The 19,077-nt window shown below is 43.3% G+C and overlaps 2 protein-coding genes across 2 annotated transcripts in view; both read right to left on the bottom strand.

Moving 5' to 3' along the window:
* The window catches only part of LOC102874925 (V-set and transmembrane domain-containing protein 1-like), an 8,847-nt gene extending 2,211 nt beyond the window's left edge, over positions 1-6,636 (bottom strand). The window contains exons 1-2 of the mRNA XM_006897375.1: positions 6,519-6,636; positions 4,279-4,316 (exon numbers count right to left, since the gene is read on the bottom strand). Coding sequence (XP_006897437.1) covers positions 4,279-4,316; positions 6,519-6,636 — 156 coding nt within the window. The remainder of the gene's footprint in view (positions 1-4,278; positions 4,317-6,518) is intronic.
* A 10-nt stretch (positions 6,637-6,646) lies between these two features.
* Positions 6,647-19,077, bottom strand: part of LOC102874524 (T-cell-interacting, activating receptor on myeloid cells protein 1-like) — a 12,748-nt gene continuing 317 nt past the window's right edge. Inside the window, exons 2-4 of the mRNA XM_006897374.1 lie at positions 18,899-19,026; positions 18,093-18,264; positions 6,647-6,696 (exon numbers count right to left, since the gene is read on the bottom strand). Coding sequence (XP_006897436.1) covers positions 6,647-6,696; positions 18,093-18,264; positions 18,899-19,026 — 350 coding nt within the window. The remainder of the gene's footprint in view (positions 6,697-18,092; positions 18,265-18,898; positions 19,027-19,077) is intronic.

Below are 19,077 nucleotides of genomic sequence, written 5' to 3'. Positions count from 1 at the left end.
CAGGGTTTTGATGAATCAGAATCAACTTCATAGCAGTGGGGTTTGTGGTGTGTCTGTGTGAGAGACAAAGGTTTGGGTTTACAGAGCAAATTTCAATCCAGTAATTCATACACATTTTGTTTCTTGACCTTGACTGCAGTCCTCCACTCTTCCTCCTTCATCCCTGTGTTTCCTGTTTCCATTCATCCTTCTATCCTATCCTTTCCTGCCATCTGGACTTTATCACTGTGAAAATACTTCTCTTTTGGTCTCGTATGGAGATTTATTCTAAAGACTGTTATTGTTTTACCATATAGGCCTGTCTTTTCTTTGGTTAAAAGTTGATCTAAGGTGGTGAATTCAGTTCTCCAGACTTGAAGGGGGTCTAAGGTCCACATTCAGGGGTCTTTAACAAAAAAACTTTATTCTCTCACAATTTAGGAAGCTAGACATCTGAATTCAGAGTATCAGCTCTTAGGGCATCCTCTCTCTCTCTTTCTCTCTCTCTTTCTCTCTCTCTTTCTCTCTCTCTCTGTCCTTTCTCTCTCTCTCTCTCCTCTCTCTCTCTCTCTCTCTCCTTTCTCTCTCTCTTCCCACCCCCCCCCTTTGGAGGGAGGTCTTTATCTCTTCAGTTTCCATTTCCTAGTTCGTTGGAAATCGTCATGTGTCTTGACATCTATCTGACCCTATCTCTTCTTGGCTAGTTTGTTGAATCTCTTCTCTATCTTAAAACAAACTGATTCCAAAAGGCCAGGCTTAGTGATCTTATAGAGAGTGGTAGAACCCCTAAGAGTATGGTGGTTAGCCACGCTTTGAGTCTGGAACTGAACACACCTTTGTGTCACAATTTGCAACCAAATAATACATTGATCTCTAGGATGAATAATAACATCAAAGAGATACTTAGCACTGAGTACCCTCAACCACACAGGATCATGAGAGACCTCTTTGCCCAAGGATAAAACTAAGAAAATAGCAAGGAAGAAGGTGGAAGGATGGATGGGAACGAGAACTATGGAAAGTGATGATAAAATGTAGGAAATATACTCAATATTATAAAATAAAATGTGTATGACTGGCTCAGTGGAAACAACCAATCTGCCCTATCAATGTTCAGTCAAACCACAATAAAAAGCTTATAAAAGAATAGAACAAACACAAACACATACATGATGGAAGACATGACATAAAAGAGTCATCAAAGGACCAAGGAATGCCTAGGGCTGTTGACATGGAATCAATATGGAGGCCACCTTGACATCAATATCTAGGAATCAACTTGGTGGAGACCTTGATGGTCAATGTCTAGAATCTACATGGTGGAGACCTTGATGGTCAATGTCTAGGAATCAATATGGTGGTCACCTTGACTTCAATGTCTAGGAATCAATATGGTGAAGACCTTGATGGTCAATGTCTAGGAATCAATATGGTGGTCACCTTGACATCAATATCTAGGAATCAACTTGGTGGAGACCTTGATGTCAATCTCTAGGAATCAACATGTTGGAGACCTTGATGTCAACATCTAGGAACCAACATGGTGGAGACCTTGGTGTCAATGTCTAGGAATCCACATGGTGGGAACCTTTACCTCAATGGATAGCAATCAACATGGTGCCCCCCTTGACCTCAATGTCTAGGAATCAACATGGTGACCACCTTAATGTCAATGTCTAGGGATCAACATGTTGGAGACCTTGATCTCAGTATCTAGGAATCCACACAGTGGAGACCTTGAAGTCAATGTCTAGGAATCCACATGGTAGAGACCTTGATGTCAATGTCTAGGAACCAACATGGTGGAGACTTTGAAGTCAATGTCTAGGAATTCACCAAGTGGAGACCTTGATGTCAATGTCTAGAAATCAACATGGTGGAGAGCTTGAAGTCAGTGTCTCAGAATCAACATGGTGGAGAACTTGTTGTCAATGTCTAGCCTCTAGAACTGTGATAAAGTAGATCTCTGTTCTTCAAAGCCATCCACATATGGTAGTTGTGTTACAGCAGCACCAGGTAACTAACCTAGTTGCCATTGGGTCAACTCTGACTCTTAGTGACCCCATGTGTGTCAGAGCACAACGGTACTCCATAGGGTTCTCGGTGGCTGGTTTCTTGGAAGTAGGCCACCAGTCTTTTCTTCTGAGGCTCCTCTGGATAAGATCTGTTTGCACCACCCATGGAGTCCATCTCCTTCAACTCTTTCTTCAATTCTATGAGAAAGGTCATGTTCTTCCCACTTTCAAGTCAGAAAATGTACTCGGAAAGAAGTCACTACCTGAAGGTTTCATAACCAATAAATGACATAAGAATTCAGACCACCTTCTGAAATGTAGAGGAAGGTTTAAGACAGAATAAAACCAGAGGACAAGGCCCTGGTGGCATGGTGAATTAAACCTTCTGTTCATAGAACATACTTGTAGTCATCTAGTTGGGGCTGCTCTTGAGTTTCTTGTAGAAGTTACTAGATAGTAGAACATGGAAGCTTGTTATTTGTTATTAATGTATTGGTAATCATTTAAAAGTAAAGATTCTTTGTCATGAAACACACACACACAAAAAAAAAAAACAACCAAAAAACCCTTCTTTAATAACCAAGAGGCTGATACTTTGGATTCACCAGCCATTCTATGAGAACAAGATGGGACAAGTAGCGTCCATATATACTTACAGCCTCTGAAACCCTATGGGCAATCCTACTCTGTAGTACAGGATCTCCATGACTCAGAATCAACTCCAAAGCAGTGAGTTTGGATTTCTGGTGGAAGCAGAGGGCAATGGGCAAAACTAGGGGGTGAGTGAAGAAGGAGCTGAAGGGTAATTACTAAAGAAGAAACTTACCAACGCAGAAGAGTCAGCCTTCTCAGCTGCAGATGCACCTGGAAGGAAAGATTCTATCATTGCTTCATCCCCGGTCAGATCTGTGTGCACATGCACACACATATATACAGATTTCACTTACAGCTGCACACAAACACACACACACACCTCTAACATACACACGTCACTCACCAAAACAAACACCTCCAGCCACATCCATGCACACCAAGTGTATCATATCCATTTTCACTCACCGTACACACATCTAGCATCACACACGTACACACATCCCACTCACTACACACGTATCCAGACAAGTAGATACATATCTATGCATATAGAGACAGATGTGTAAATGCTGACCTGTCCAACCCACATGCGTACACACGTGCTTCCATTCAATGCACACACATGCCATAGACACACGCACACGCTCACTCACCATGCAAGCACATGTACAAGCACGTGCTACATATGTGTGCCTTCAAAGATATGTATGAGCATCTCCTAAACAGGCAAATACACAAATATACACCCACACAAGCGTGTCCACATACGTGCATACACATATCCACATATACATAGTAGTATACTCACCCATGGGCATATCCAAATACTCATATGCATATACACATGAGCGTAACATACAGATTCACATGTATTCATTCACATTTCCATGGACATATACGTGTGCACCCACTCAATATATATTCACCATACATTCACATGTGTGTCCATATTTGCATAAACCCCTATACATCACACATATAGGCACGTACATGTCTATACAGAAGCACACATACACACATGCCTTGTCCACATATGCGTACATGTACTCACAACCGATCTAATTATATGCATACAATTTTTGTGCATATCCCATTCATACTTGTTCACTTGAATTTGAAGCCAGAGTCGTGCATAGTTAGAAACACACAAGCACACATGGATATGCACGTGCCACGTACATGCACGGAATGCGCATTCACCATACACACAAAAATATACGTGGAAAGCTAAAATGTTAAACTAAATGTAAGGCAATTGTTAATCCAAATGATAACACTTAAACAGGAATTTAAGGAGGTGCAAATACAAGCTGGAATTCTCCCCGAGACAGGTCACAGGAAGCAGGCGTCAAGGCACACCTCATGACACCTTTGCAATTCTAGGACTGTATTTGTTTGCAAAACCATAATTCCTGAGATAAGCATAAAGTTGTCAGCTGTAAAAAACCTAGCTTCATTTGTAATGCATGTTCTCTGTGATTTACTTCCTGGGAGTTCTCAATAAATGTTAGAAGGACGCTGGGCTCTGGGCTGCAGTCTTGGAGCTGTTCGCCCCCGACCTTTCTGCTTTCCTGTCTCTTCGTCTTGTGTTCCTGTCTCTCCTTTGTCCCTGGTTTACAACAAATATACAACACACACTTAAACACATGTGCACATATAAACTCACTGCTTTTTGTCCCAGTTTACTTACCTGTCCCCACTTCTTCTGGTTTCTTGGAGGAGTAGGAACTAAGACAGAGAAACAAAGTGAAGCATTGGATGAAAATAGAAATTGGAGAGTGAAAGACAGACCACTGTGGGTGGGCTGAGGGCGGAGTGAAGGGCACAGTCCCGGTGCTCATCCCACATCCTTCCGGTTATCCTGACTTACAACAGCCCTGTCTGATAGAGCAGAACTTCCCCACAGAGTGTTGGAAGCTGTGATCTTGACAGAGCAGACTTCCTTATCTTTGCTCGGTGAAGGGTCCAACGTCTTGCTTGACCTTTCCGTCAGCAGCCCCCTTCACCACCAGTTCTCTTTATTTAGCTCACTGCAAAAGTCTAAAACCGAAGTTCCCCTCCGCCTCCTCCCAGCTCCAACACCCTCCCCTCCCCTTGGGTCTCTGTGTAATACAGAGTCCTAGGCAAACCTTGGCAAGCTTGAGGAGGAGGAAGTGGTTGGAAGCTGAGGAAGAAGTGGGAAGAAGCTGAGAGGAGAACGTTGAATGAAGTAGAAGAAGAGTGAAAACAATATGGAACCAGGAGAGAAAACTAAGGGCGGCTACTACTGTGGCTGGTCTGAAACATACGAGAAACTTAAGTTAAAACGTTAATGAATGAGGAAGTGGTAGAGAATGAAGTTCAGTATAGACAGACCTCAGAGCTCATTGCAGGATTTTTTTCCTGACTACTATAATAAAGTCAGTCTTGCCACAAAGCAAATTCACTCACTTTACTGCAATATAGGGATTTTTTTAAATTTCCCTGTGCATATAAAAGTTGGATTCGCACTAGACTACAGTCTGTGAAGTGTGTGATGTTGTTATGTGCCGTTGAGTCACATGCAACTCATAGCAACCCTGTGTACAACAGCTCTGAACCCTGCTCTATCTTTCTGTTGTTGTTGTTGTCTGTTTGTTTATTGTAAAAACATGTATGGGGTTCCAAGGGGGTTAGGAGTGGAAACAGAAGGGTGAGGATGGGTAGAGATGAAATCACAGGGTTGCACAATTTGGTGGGTGGAGGGAGTAAATAAAGGAAATGAGAAATATCTGGCAGAGACTGGAAAAGACAGGGTAATGGTGGGCATAGTCCAATGGTGATTAGTTTTTTATAAAGAGATTGCCTTTTTTTTTTATCTGTGGGTTTCCCATTTGGGAATAGGGGTGCAGACTCGCTGGCTGCAGGCACGTTGAGATGAAGGGGATGGGAAGCCCACTTTAACACTTGTTTGGTTAGAAGATATTTTCACGATGTTTTCTGCCCTCTAGACTATATACAGTGTTAGCATGAGTGAGTCCAGTGGGAGTGGCTGGCTGAACGTTGAGGCTCTTTCCATCCACCGTCCTTAGCTGACAGTTATATTTTGCTTTTTGTTCTTGGAACTGGGCTCAAGGTTCAGGTTTTGGAACAAGACTCAGTGTTCAGGTTACCAATAGGAAAGGGAGTAAACCTAGTACAAACACCAACCTCAGGCATCTGTCTGCTGTAGGAAAAGCAGATACAACGTGGAGAAGACTGACTCTGACTTCTCCCTGCTTCCCAGTGTCTCCTGGACCTCATCTTCACTGCTCTTCTTCCGGGTTTCTGAGGTACAGAACTACCCAAACCCTGCTCTATCTTGAGCCAATTTCATTGTCTCTGACACACTTACCCCCATTACCCAGGTCACTGAGTCAATTCATTTCAGCCAGGGTCTTCCTGTCTTGTGCTGTCTCTCCACTCGTCCAAGAATAATGTCCCTCTCCAAGGATTAGTCCCTCCTGGCAACATGCCCAAAGTATTTCAGATGGAGCTTCAGAATCCTTGCCTCCAAGGGGTAACCTGGTTTCACCCTTTCCAGGATGAATGTGTTTGTTCTCTTAGTATAATAGATACACAGATGATAGATAGATGATAGATTAGCTAGATAATAGATCATTGATAGATGATAGATGATAGATTAGGATGGATCGATGGATGGATAGATAGATAGATAATGGATGGATGATGGATGGATGGATGGATGGACGGACGGATGATGGATGGATACACAGATAGATCTATATTGTATAGTAAGGGAAATTTCAATAAAACAAGATGTGTCTGAGATTGGCTTATTCTACCTTTTAGCCGTCTTGTCAAGAGTTGTCCCTGAGAAAGAAAATTTAAAAAAAGGAGACACAATTAACTTCCAATTTCTGTCTCTCCCATTTCCCCTAAAACACATAACCCTTGCCTCTCAACACTTACCACATCGGGTGTACTTGTAAATGAAGAAGACTGAGAGGAGGAAGAGGAGGAGGAAGGTGAAGGTGAAGATGGCAATAAAGATCCCATTCGTGTCTGCTGAGAGAAGCACAGGAGACATGCTGTGACGCCTAGTACACAGGCAAGATCCGAGAAGAGTCAATGCCTCTGAACTGCGGTGCTGAGGAAGAACACGGAATACTTCACGGATCGCCAAAAAGCAGAGAGATACCTTGGGAGAAGGGCAAGCCAGGTGCTGCTGATAAGGAGTAATGATGAGCCTTTGTCCCCCAACCTTCCGGCATGTTATCAGGAGGGACCAGCCTCTGGAGAAGGACTTATAATTGAATAGAGTCAGAGAAAATCTTCAATGGGATGGATTGATGTAGGGACTGTGGGACTGTTGAGATGGGTTTCAGCACAGGTGAGATCGTGAAGATGGTTATAGGATCAGTCAGGGTTTCAATTTGTTGCTCGTGAGTTCACAATGAGTTGGAGTCAATTGAAAAACACGCAACAGCAACAACAATGGGTTACCTGTTTGCTGTGTTGTCAAGAACTGTTGAGTTGGTTCTGATGGTCAACGACCCAACCCACAACTGTTACTTCCTATTAAGGTAGGGGTTCCTTGCCATGGTTTGCTGTGTTGTCAAGTACTGTTGAGTTGGTTCTGATGGCCAACGACCCTACCCACAACCATTATTTCCTGTTAAGGTAGGGGTTCCTTGCCACGGTTTTCTCCTTTCAGGGGCTGAGCTTCAGGACCCTGAAGTAAGATTAATTAAGTTGCGTGTCGAATGAGTAGGCAGGTCTGTGACTCTTTCACCTCATCCTTGTTTCTGGTTCCCCCAACGCCTGCGGCCTCCACCCACAAGGAAACTGTGGGTGTCAGTGTGGTCTGAGCTGGGCAGATGCACTTTAATGGGATTTTCTCTTTTTTTTTTCCTTTTTTTTGGTTTTGTTTATTTAAATAGCATTCCGTTTATTACAAATGTTTAGTATTGACTTCCCATATTTCACCCCTTTTGTTTTTATCATAATTATGTTATCATCTAGATGAGCATCCTTTATACACAAACAAATAAAACAAATTAAACATAATAAACTCAAAGAAATACTTTCCAAAATCTCCATAGGATGAAAAGGATTCAAGTTGAACACTCCTTGAAAGTTTGTTTTAGTTGTCCCATTGCCACAGTGCTTGTCAAAACCAGTTCTGATTTTAATGGGATTTTCACCGACTGGTTTCCAGAAATGGATCAAGAGACTTTTCCTCTTAGTCTTAGAAGGAAAAACCCCACTGAAACCCATCCAGCCACACAGCAGCGTGCAAGCGTCCTCTGGTGGACAAGGGGTGGAACTGAATCCTGGGGGTGTCCATCAGAAGGTGAGAAGCCTCCCACTGACCCAACACTGCCTTATGGCTTTGTTGTTGTTAGGTGCTGTCAAGTCAAGCAGGACACACAGCGACCCTACGATGCCATCCTCAGCATCTCTGACACCCCCATTGCTGCAGTCACTGTGTCAATCCACCTGGCTGAATTGACACAGCCTTCCTCTCCTTCACCATCCCTCCGCCCTTAACCAACCGAAATATCTGCTACCCTTGAGTTGATTCTGCCTCATAGAGACCCTATCAGACACAGTGGATAGTCTTTCCATGGCTGTACGTCTTTAAGAGAGCAGACCACTCCGTCTTTCTCAGTAAACAGCTAATGGTTTTAGCAGCCAAACGCTTAACTGCTGCATCACCAGAGTCTTATCCACCATCACAGCCTCGCTTTGAACCACCATCTTCCGGCATCACCAAAATGTAGCTTGTCCTCGGGAGTCTTGCTAGTGACTGGGTGTGTCCTAGTCCCCGATGGAACCTCATTCCATTTTAAACATCTGTAAGTCTTGGGATCAAGGCATCACACTTCCCTCCCAAAGGCACACAGTTCAAATCCACCAAATGCTCCAAGAGAGAAAGATGGGCAGTCTCCCATGGGATTGACTGCCTCTGAAAACCAGCTGGAGGGTAATCCCAACTCAACAGCCCAGAACCAACATGTCCTGGGAAGATGAAATCAGGGGGCACAACAGTTACACATTCTGCTGCTAACCAAAAGGTTAGTAGTTCAAACCCACCCAGCGACTCATCCAGAAAGACCTTGGGATCTGTTCCCTAACATGTAGCCTCAGAAACACTACAGGGAAGTTGTACTTAATCACATGGGCCACTATCATTTGCAATCAACTTGACAGCATATAGAATTTCTTTATTCCCCCCTTAACTATTTTTTGTGATTTGAATGAAAGTTTACAAGCAAATTGGTTTTCCAAATCAACTACTATAAAGACACACTTTCTTTCATGACATTGACGGTGTTCTTCATTTTGAGAGTCACTCTTCCCATTTTCCCTGGCCCTGTGTTTACTACTTCCTTCCACTCTTATTCCTTAGTCCTTTCTGTCTTCTGAACTCTGTCTCTAGTCAAATGCTGCCCTTTGGGTCTCCTGTACTTGGTGGTTCCAGGCATTGCGTGTTTGCCTGGTATTTTTATTCATGTTACAGTCCTACTGTTTATCTGAAAGTTAAATGATGGAGATGAATTCAGTTCCCAATTTGAAAGGTAACTAAGAATGGTAATCTTAGGAGCTCTGTCAATCTCAATCAGAAGAGTAAGCCTACTGGTTTATTATGGTTGTTGTTGTTGTTGTTGTTGTTGATTGTCTTTGAGCCAAGCACGACTCATAGAGACCCTGTGAACAAAAAGCCTGAAGCCCCTCTACAACTATAGACATTTTTTTAATGTGTGTACCATCGAATCGGATCTGACTGGTACGGGAGGCAATTGTTCCTCCTTCTTCAGCAGAGCATCTGGTGGATTTGAACTGTGCACCTCTGGGATTGCAGTGCAGCTTTGTGCCACTAGGCCACCAGAGCTCGCCTATAGACATTTACTAAAGTTCATAGAGTTTCCAGAGGCATGTTGTTTAGGAAGTGGATGCCCCTCCTGCTTCCCAACCTGTCATAGTATGTTATTGCTTTTATGTGCCATTGAGTCGCCTGCTCAGCATTTTTTAAGCTGAAAGAACGGAAGAATAAAATTCAAGTCACGAGTTGTAATGCTTCAGGATGTTATGAGCATGATATTGGATGATTCGAGAACCATTAAAGGCAGATGGAAGGAGTATCCAGAGTCATTGTACCAAAAAGAATTGGCTGACACAAAAATTTCAAGAAATAACATGAGCAAGAGGCAATGGTGATGAAGGAGGAAGTGCAGTCTGTTCTGAAGGACTTGGCAAAAAAAATAAAGCCCCAGGAACTGATGGAATACCAACTGACATATTTCAACAAACAGATGCTGCCCTGCATGTGCTCACCAAGTTGTGCCAAGAAATCTGGAGGACAGCTACTCGGCCAACTGACTGGAAGAGATCCATATTTATTCCCATTTAAAAAAAAAGCTGACCTGACAGAATGTGGAAATTATAGAACAATATCACTAATATCGCATACTAGCAAAATCCTACTGAAGATTATCTAGAAAAGACGTGAACAGTACATGACAGGGAACTGCCAGAACTACAGGCTGGGTTTAGAAGAGGTCGTTGCACTAGAGACATTATTGCCAGTGTCTGATGGATCTTGGCAGAAAGGAAAGAGTACTAGAAGAATGTCTGTGTTTCATTGATAATGCAAAGGCATTAGACTGTGTGGATCACAATAAATTGTGCCTAACCTTGAGGAAAATGGGAATCTCAGAGCTCTTGACTGTGCTTATATGAAACCTATATTATCATTATTACTATTCTGAGTTTGGTTCGATGTTTTTCTCTCACTCTGCACAGGACCCTGCATGTGACCCTTGCAGAGAGGACAGCTATGGAAGTGGGGCACCATCTACTTCTTCTGATCTCAGGGTTCTGGAGGCTGAGGTTCAAATAGCCCATCAGTCCTCCAGACTAATTGTTTCGATGCCCTTTTGATTGTCATCACTCTTCTCTCGCACCCCAGGTGACCCCTCACAAGCTTGTCACAGCACTATCCCCCCATTCTCTGCTCATTATAATTCAAGTCCTGGTGGCCCCATGTGACTAAGAACAGCTTCCCTGTAGGTTTCTGAGGTTGTCGTTGTTTCCAAAGTGTATCTCAAGGTCTTTTCTCCAGTGGAGTCGCTAGCTGGGTTTGAACAATGAGGAAGATGTAGACCATCTTTGTAGACTATATCGTGCCAACTGATTTTGATGCACTCACCAACACTACGGTCCTGGATCCCCAGACCCAGCGACTCATTCCATCAAGTTGTTTGATGGATGATGGCAAAATTGCCAAAACGTGGCCTCCTATTGATGTTGTTGATAGATGCCAACAAGTCAACTCTGATTCAAAACAACCCAGAGGACAACAGATCGAAGCCTTGCCCTGTCCTGTGCCATCTCGTAGTTTCAGCCATGCTGAAGTTCATCGTTGCTGTGACTATTTCAGTCCGTCTCATTGGGGGTCTTCCTCTCTTTCAATGACCCTCTACTTTCCACAGCATGATGTTTCATATACTTCACACTGCTGTTGCTGTTGGTTTTTTGGTTTACTGTCGAGTCAGAACTGACCCATAGCAGAGCCCTCCACCATTTGTTTTGTTTTGTTTTGTTGTTTTTTTTTCCCAACTGGTTTTTAGAGGCAGTGAATTGCACAAGAGGAGATTGCCCATCCTTCTCCCGTAGAGCAGAAGGTGGCCTCGAACCTGTGCCTTGAGAATTACAGTGCAACAACTATTGACATTTATCAAAGTTCATATAGTTTCCAGAGGCGTGTTGTTTAGGAAGTGGATGCCACTCCTGCTTCCAACCCTGTCATAGTATATTGTTGTTATGTGTCATTGAGTCATCTGCAATAGGCAAAAAACATTACAAGGACCATGTCAAGGGAAGCCCAACCTTGGAAGAATCGAGATAAAGAAAAAATGACTATTGCAATTAGTCAATAGAACAAGATATCTGTAACTGTTTAAAAGGGAAAGGGATGAAGGGGTGTGGAAGAAGGAAGAGGAAATCAGTAAGACACAAGAAATTAGTAGGAAAATTAGGGAAAGAAAAGGAATAGATAAAGTGCAATATGGACTTGAGGAGATGGGGAGATTAACGTAATGGGTAAATAGTAATAAATACATAAAACACAATGTACAGAAATTCTTGAATAAAATAAAATGTATATGAATGATTACATAAAAGTGAATGACAGCAACAATGAAAAATGGAAATCCAAGTTCTCTACAAACTTTCATTAAAATAGCAATAAAAATTTTCAAAATCACAAAAAAGTGAATAATGATATAAATAATTTTTAAAGAAAAAAAAGAATTACAGTGCAGCTTCTTGACACTAGGCCACCAGAGCTCCCTACACTTTACTAGAGTCATGAATATATCTACAGCACATAAATATATTTACAGAATATATTTCTAGGTGTACACACATAGATAGATATGTAGAAACAATCTCTGTCAAACCTATTCATGTCTGAACATTTCATTTTTTTGTTAACAACATTTCATGAGAAGTTTTCTTTTCTTACCTGATGATCTTTCTGTTAGTGGGGGCCCTGTTGCTTCAGTTTTTTCTAGAAGATAGAATTGTTTAAAAAAAATGGAATTAGAAAACAACTATCACATGATACTACTTATATATGTTATTTTCTACTCAGTATATTGAAGCTCTGTCTCGCATACTTTGGTCAGGAGGGACTGGTCATTGGAGCAGGATGTCATGCCTGGAAGGATGGAGGGAGAGCACAGGAGAGGAAGACCCCAGATGAGACGGATTGATTAAATTGGGCAATGGGCGTAGGTGTGTCAGAGTCACTGAGACTGGTTCAGGACAGGGCAGGCTTCAGAGCTGCTGTACATAGGGTCACTGTGAATCGCAGGCGACTCAATGGCACCTAACAATAACATATATTGTTCACAGGAGCATACATAGACAGTAAAAGCTAGAGGGTCAGAGAAAAATACCTAATCATATATCCCTTTTAAACAGTTCTCTCCCTCATCTATTTCAATGCAGTATACATAATTTATCCCCTCTTTCTCAGTTTCCCCCCAACCCCGATGTCAGTCCTGTTTTGCAACAGTGGCACCATGCAGTATTTGTCCTTTTGTTATTGAGATATTTCACTCAACATAATGTCCTCTAGTATCACCCATTTTAATATTTCATGAGTTCCTTGTTTTTCAATGCAGCATAGTATTCCATTGTGTGAATATACCACAGCTTCTCTATCCAGTTCTTTGTTGATGGGCACTTGGGTTGTTTCCAACTCTTTACTATTGTGAACAAAGCCCTGATAAACATGGGTGTGCATATATCTGCCTGGGTGGTGGTTACGGTTTCTTTGGAGTATATTCCAAGTAGTGGAATTGCTGGGTCCAAAGGTATTTCTATTTGCAACTTTTTGAGAAAGTGCCATACTGTCTTCCATAGTGGTTGCACCATTTTACACTCCCACTATCAGTGAATAAGGGTTTCAGTTTCTCCACAACCTCGCCAGCATTTGTTGTTTGCTGCTTTGTTGAATTTTACTATTCTTACTGGGGTGAGATGAGATCTCATAGTTGTTTTGAGGGCAATCTCCTCTTATGTGATTGACTGCCTCTGAAAACTTGCTGGAAGGTCAGCTATGTATCAGTTCCACCACTGGCCAGTATTTTTTCCCTCTCTCTTTCTCTCTCTTAAAAGTAGATGAACAAATCCTTCTTCTTAATCTGTTTTAATCTGGAAGCTTTGCTGAAACCTGTCCACAGTGGGCGATCTTGTTGGTATTTGAAGTACTGATGTCATAATTCTCAGCATCCCAGACAATAAGCAACACGAAGTTATTTTTATTATTGGCTCAGTTTCTTCATTGTTCTTGTTGATTGCCTTTGACTAGAGCACAACTCATAGCAACCCCGTGAACAAAAAGGCCTGAAAGCCCCTCTGCAATTATCGGCATTTATCAAAGTTCATAGAGTTTCCGGAGGCGTGTTATTTAGGAAGTGGATGCCACTCCTGCTTCCAAACCTGTTATCGTTACGTGCCATTGAGTTGCCTGTGATGTACAGCGACCTTATCTATGTATAGCAGCTCTGAAGCCTTCCCTGTCCTGAGCCAGTCTCACTAAGTCCAACACACCAACCCCCATCACCCCAGTTTAGACAGTGGGGATCCACTCACTGCCACCCAGTCAGCGCCAGCTGGTTCAGATGCTCTGAACACCAGCCCCGACTTCAGCTGTGTGCTTCAAAGAGGAAGCAGAACTGGTAACAAGGTCACAACTGAATTCTCACCACTTACTTCCCCGATTGTCTGCAAGTGTTTGAAAACACATCGGTGCCTCCCTTCTCTGCCCCTTCCCCTCTCAGTTTCCATCTCACAGCTACGATCAGGAAGTGAGACTCTATTTCTAGCAATATCTCCCTCTCAACTCGGCCCTCCCCGTCAGCTGTTTGCTACTCGCCCAAAAACCTGTGTGTCCTGAGTGTGTGAGAAACGTTATGAAATTTCCAGATCCCTAGAGTCTGTTGTTTAGAAACTTGAGCTGACTTGCACTTGAGAATAAAGGATTAAAATGCGTGCCCTTAAAGGCAGCCCTGTAATGCCACCGTCAGTAACCAGTGTCATTCTGTTCTGAATAGCTGGGGAGCTCGGCTGGTAGAGTGGCTAAGTCTCTCTGTTGCTATCCAAAAGGTCCGCAGTTTGAACCCACCAGCTGTTCCATGGAAGAAAGGTGTAGAAGTCCACTTCTGGATGAGTACAGCCTAGGAACGTCCACTGGGAAATTCTACCTGTCCTGTGCAATTGTTGTTAGCCAGGGTCAACTCAATCGTAGTGGGCTGGGTGACTTCTGGTAAGGAGAGTTATTTTAAGTCATTAGAAGCTTTAGAGATAAGAGAAGATAAGTTACCCCTTTAAAGCTCCCGGTGGAGAACTCTGATAGCTATCTGGAAACTGGACAATGAGTCTAAAGTTGGTCTCTTACCCTAGTGTTGCTGTCAACAGAAATATCACAAGGGGCGTGGATTAAAAAAACAGATGTAGTTCCTCATAGTTGAAGAGGCTGTTGCTACTGTTATTGTTAAATGCTATGGGGTCAACTCCAACTACTTCTAAAGAAAACTACATACACTGTCACACTGATGTGTCAAATGCCCTCATGGTTATCCAAGGGGACAGTATTTGATGGAGCTCCCCGATTAAAACAAATTTGGAAGCAGGAGTGTCATCCCCTTCCGAAATAGCTTGCCTCCAGAAACTGTATGAACTTGGAGAAACAATGAAAATTATCTAAGTGTTCAGGTCTTTCATTCAAAGGCTCGCTATGAGTCATCTACGACTCGAACGGCACTTCACAATAACAACAACATAGACAGGGCTCTGTTGGCCTGTTGTTGTTGTTGTTATGTGCCATCAAGTCATTTGCGACTCATAGCGACCCTATGTACAACAGCCCTAAACCCTGCTCTATTCTGTGCCAATCACACTGTCTCTGACACACCCATCCCGATTACCCCAGTCACTGAATCAATCCATATCAAAGAGGGTCTTCCCCTCTTATGCCGTCCCTCCACCCTCCCAAGCATAATGTCCCCCTCCAAGGACCTGTCCCTCCTTGCAACATGCCCAAAGTATGTCAGATGAAGCCCCAGAATCCTTGCCTCCAAGGAGTAGCTTGGTTTAACCCTCTCCAGGATGAATCTGTTTGTTTTCTTGTGAATAGCAAGTTATGCTACCAAGCCAAAGGCGGGTGATTTTAATCTGTGGCCCTCAGGTCTGGTTTTAATGGTTTTTGGTCAAACATTTTTCTAAGTGGTAGAGCACTGGTCTGTCCACTTGCTGTACAGTGGTAACTCGTGGTCACTGTGAAGCAGAACACTGTGACACTGATGTGTCAAATGCAATAATGGTTACCCATGGTGGACAGTGTTTGGTGGAGCTCCTCGATTAAAACAAACTTGGCAGCAGGAGTGGCATCCACTTCCGTAAAAGCTTGCCTCTGGAAACCCCATGAACTTGGAGAAATGACGAAAATCACACAAATGTTGAGAACTTTCGGTCACAGGGTCACTATGAGTAGCCTACGACTCACGGCACTTAACAAAAACAACAAGCTGCCATCTAAAAATTTTTTATTTTGTTTTCTTCTAACTGTGCTGGTTTTGGCCTCTGTCAAACCGCTTGCGTGTGCTTATAAACAGATGTGACAGGTTAGCACGAAGAGCTACTACAACTGATCGAGCGTGCTGATAGCAGGTGTGGCCGGTAAGCGCAGAAAGCTGCCACTGCTGATAGCATTTGCTTTGAAATCGTATCAGACCTCTAGCTAATTGGTAAGGGGTGGTTGCTCTTTCTTGTGTTTGTACAGAAGACAACAACCCTTGGCCAAGAAACAAAGGATTTATGGCGAGCTATAGTGGCAACAAGCTGCACTGCAATCCCAGAGGTGCATGGTTCGAATCTACCAGGTGCTCTGCTGAAGAAAGAGGGACAATCTCCTCCTGTACCTGTCAGATCTGATTTGAAGGTACACACACACACACACACACACACACTTAAAAAAAAAGAAATAAAGGCTTCTGATCTGTAAGAGAGTGAGTGTCTCATTACTGGGTGCAACATATAGTTTTGGGAATTGACTTTATTTGGTTTTTAGTTTTCACTTGACTTTCAGGATGGCACCAGACAGAGACAAGGTCTCCATCTGCTGTTCATAGAGTTGCCATCCGTGGTTGTCAACTCAACAACACCTAGCCCGTGTCAAAAAGTGAAGATGTCACTTGGAGGGCTACGGTGAGCCTGATCTAAGTTCCCATGCTGTCAATTGCCTAGCATGTGTGTGAAAACTGAACCATGAATAAGACAGATTGTAGAAGAATTGACATATCTGAAGGCTGTTGTTGTTATGTGCCATCAAATCACCTGTGACTCTAGTGATCGTATGTAGAAGAGCCCTAAACACTGTTCTATCCTCTGCCAAACTCGCTGTCTCAAACACATTCATTCCCACCACTCCAGTCACAGAATCCCTCTCCTGAGCCACCCTTCCACTCTCTGTCCCTCTCCAAGGACCAGTCCCTCCTTGCAACATGCCCAAAGTATGTCAGACGAAGCTTCAGAATCCTTGACTCCAAGGAGCATTCCAGCTTCACTGTCTCCAGGACAAACCTGTTTGTCTTCTTAGCAGTCCATGGTATATTCAACACTCTTCTCCAGCACCACAGCTCAAAGGCAACAATTCTCTTTCTATCATCTTTATTCACTTTCCAACTCTCTGATGCATAGCACGCAATTGCAAAGACCATAGCCTGGATCAGGCGCACCTTAGTCTGCAGCCTGACATTGTTGCACTTCAGTACTCTTGAGAGGTCCCTCACAGCTGACTTTCCCAATGCAATTTGTCTCCTGATTTCCTGGCTGCTGTTACCAAGAGTGTTGCCTGTGAAACCAAGTAAAACTGTTAACTGTCTCAATCTCTTCACCATCCACACTGATGCTGCCAAGGTATTGGGAGAAAAAATACTGACGATCAGAGACTTCCTGAAGAACAAGCAAATAAGCTTAGAAGAAGTGTTGCTGGAATGCTTCTTAGAAGCAAGGATGATGATGAAACTTCCTGTTACTTTTGAAGTGCTATTGGGAAGAATCAGTCCTCAGAGAACGTCATTCTTCAGACAGTCTACTGCATGTAGGTAGGCAAAAAAAAGAGGAAGATCTCCATTGTGACATATTGGCATTGTGGCTGCCTCCGTGGGCCCAAACACAGCGATATCAAGATAGTTACAAGGATGGGCAATGTTTCACTCTGCTATACATAAGTTTGCTAGGAGTCGTAGCTAACTGGGTGGTGTTTGGGAAGCCACACTTTATACCAAATATTATATGAAAACCCTTGTTTAAGGAATTGAAGGAACTACAAGTTTATAAGTTAGGATTTCTCCCAGAAAATGAGCTGTTTGTTCCCTGCAGACAGGAGACAGCTAGGGGCCTCCTACAGAGTGTTACTACCTGTGAAATACTTCCTGGGCTAGAGCATTAGGGTGACAATAGAGAAAAATTCGGCTTCATTTACAAGGAATTCTTTTTATAATTTGCTTTCCCTGATTATCAATAAATACACAGAGAAGCTTGGCTTGAGGTCTTCAGTCGAGAACTGCTGGCCCCCTGTTTCATGCTCTCTTTTCTATCTCATTCCTGTCTGGCTGTCTCATTATTAATAATTATAAAATTACTTCACCCTAGGTCTGCAACAATGGTGCATAACAAGGACTCTGATTAAAGACCAAAAAAACCTCTCAAAATCAAGGAGGAGGTAAAACCACAGGGTTGCACAGTTTGTGGGTGCAGGAAGGGGGTAAAGGAAATGGAAAAGATCTGATGGGGATGTGAAAATACTGGGTAATGATGGGTAAGGTCCAGCGGTGATTGATTTTATAAAATATAATGCATAAAAACGATTGTATGAATGAAGAATGGTGTGAGACACAATGTAGATGAGCTTTGTAAACAAACCAATATAAATTTTTTTTAGGAAAAAAAAAATCAAGAAAGCCTTACCTGTCACCAGAATCTCGAGGGTGTTGCTGAGGGTTGAGGCCCAGAAAGGGGCCTCGTGCTGGTGGTAGACACAGGTGTAGATCCCAGTGTCATTGACTGTCACCATCAGCAGGGAGAACTCAGCTGTGGACTCTGCTGGATTCTGGTGCTGTAAGGGCGCTGGGTTGCCTTCCTTCAATAGAGCGAACCTTAAAGATTGAGTCACAGTGTCTGGCCTCCGGCACTGAAGAGTCACATTTTCTCCAGCTGTCACCTTAGGCCTTGGGTGGACTTGGAGGGAAGGTTGGGGAAAACATCCTGTAAAAGAAGGAAGGCTCAGAAATAAAGGGAGAGTCTTGAGGTGCCTCTCACCCTGATTCTCATGGAGTGGGAGTAAATTACAGCTAGTTCCCTAACTCCTCCTTCCACTGATTCCAGGACTGGATATAGCCTCCCAAATCCCTGAGTAAAACCAACATTCAAATTCTGGCCCTGTCTCTCTTCACTGGCATTCACACTCCTCCCCTCTGGAGAGGCAACCTTTTCTCTTCCGCTCTTCTTCTGATCCTTCTCTCTTGCTTTTTCTCAAGGAAACCCATGTCATCCCAAAGCACCTTATCCTCACCAGTCACCAGAAGAAGAAGGGCCTCACTGGATGGTGAAGTGACGGCATCATTGGGTGGTGAAGCTGCTTGAGGAGTCCTTGCGTCCTTGAGTCGTTTCCTTGAGTATTCACAAGTGTACTCCCCAGCGTTACCTTGTCCTACATCAGTGAGGGAGTATTCACTTTGGCCATCTGTAGGACCAGTGAGCTGCAATCGCCTCACGTAAGTTCCTCCCTTTTTGAAAGCAAATTTGACGTTCTTGGTTGGAGACCAGCATCTGAGGGTCACTCTGCTCTTGGGAGGGACCACTGAGCTGGGCCACGCACTGAGGCTGGGCTTGGGGAGTGTTCCTGAAAAGGAAGCAGAGCCCAGAGCTGTAACTGACCACTCACCTTACTTTC

This window comes from Elephantulus edwardii, unplaced genomic scaffold (genome assembly GCF_000299155.1).
Source record: "Elephantulus edwardii isolate Elephantulus edwardi_28Jun2011 unplaced genomic scaffold, EleEdw1.0 scaffold00208, whole genome shotgun sequence".
NCBI lineage: Eukaryota > Metazoa > Chordata > Mammalia > Macroscelidea > Macroscelididae > Elephantulus > Elephantulus edwardii.
Note: the sequence above shows the minus strand (reverse complement) of the source record. Positions and strands in the feature narration are given on the sequence as shown.